We start from the raw sequence: 1366 nt of genomic DNA, 5'->3' as shown, positions 1-1366 counted from the left end.
GACGAGGAGGAGGAGGAGGAGAAAGAGGAAGGAGCAGTTGGTTTAGAGGCCTTTGGCACAGGTCGTCCCTGCAAACTTGAGGAGGAGACGTTACCTGAACTTGAAGATGCCTCAGTTGAGTATTCGCCACGTCGCAGAGTCGGAGTGTATGAAAACATTTCAGCTTCGATGGGTCCACTGAGTGGAGCTGAGCTGGACAGTCAGAGGGAGAAACCCACTTCCAGTAGAGATCAGGAGAAGCTGCGCAAGATCAAGGAGAAGTAATGGATTCTGATCTTTTTTTTTTGTCACGTATTTAAGTAATTTGGGTAAAGTGCTTGATTGCTGTCTCACTGGGAGGTAACATAAATATCAATTTATTTTGTATTGTACTTACAGTGATACTGTTGGTCCAATATGTGTTTAATCTAACTCTAACCCAGTTAGAGTTGCCTTCCAAAAACCCAAATACTTTTATTCACATGCTGCATCTGGTGTATTTAACATTTATGAGAAAACGAGACATTATGGGCCTGTTGCTTTTGCAGTTCAGTTCAGATTGTAGAAATACAATATATAGGTACAATATACAGATAATATTTTTATTATTATTTTTTATGTACATCATATCCTAATACGATCTAAGTCTGCAATAAAATGTTTCATAACTGTCTCTTTAAAATCTACAGCAGTAGAATATTTCAAAAATTAGTAGTTTTAAAGTTTTTAAATATGAAACAGATGTAAAGAAATCGATACTGCATCGCCAGCACAACTAAATATCCTCCTTTCCTGCTGTAGACTGCTGCTGGAGGATTCTGATGAAGAGGAGGGTGACCTGTGCCGAATCTGCCAGATGGGGGAGGAATCGACAACCAACCCCCTAATTCAGCCTTGCCGCTGTACAGGCAGCCTGCAGTACGTCCACCAGGACTGCATCAAGAGGTGGCTTCGCTCCAAAATTGGCTCGGGTAAATACTGTCTTCTCACTTGGCTGCAGCTTTCACCAAAACCACATTTTTCAAGCAAGTCAGTATTTGTTTTTCAGGCACGAACCTTGAGGCCGTCACAACGTGTGAACTCTGCAAGGAGAAACTGCGTTTGAACATAGACAACTTCGACATTCAGGAGTTATACAGGACACATGTGCAAGTGAGTCACCATTTTACTTCCTTTAGTTAACCCATATCTTTTATTTTATGAATCATGTACTGTATGTGTTCTGGATGAAAAGTGGGCAGTTTGCTGAAAGGTCTTTTTCTTGCTTCACAGTCAGAATATGATGAGTTCATCAGCAGCGGCCTTTATCTGGTGGTGCTGCTGCATTTCTGTGAGCAGAGGTTCTCTGACGTCCTGGGAGCAGTTGATGCAGCTGGGGTGAGCACAC

The 1366-nt window shown here is 42.0% G+C and overlaps 1 protein-coding gene across 1 annotated transcript in view; it reads left to right on the top strand.

The window, feature by feature from the left end:
- Positions 1 to 1366, top strand: part of LOC118343433 (E3 ubiquitin-protein ligase MARCHF7-like) — an 8118-nt gene that overhangs the window by 5593 nt on the left and 1159 nt on the right. The window contains 4 exon segments of the mRNA XM_035682238.1: positions 1 to 260; positions 781 to 950; positions 1028 to 1131; positions 1252 to 1356. The exon segment at positions 1 to 260 is cut by the window's left edge and continues 6 nt beyond it. Coding sequence (XP_035538131.1) covers positions 1 to 260; positions 781 to 950; positions 1028 to 1131; positions 1252 to 1356 — 639 coding nt within the window.

Source organism: Morone saxatilis, unplaced genomic scaffold, assembly GCF_004916995.1.
Source record: "Morone saxatilis isolate NCDOM2014 unplaced genomic scaffold, NCSU_SB_2.0 Contig11, whole genome shotgun sequence".
NCBI lineage: Eukaryota > Metazoa > Chordata > Actinopteri > Moronidae > Morone > Morone saxatilis.
This window is presented reverse-complemented; position numbering and strand designations above follow the sequence as displayed.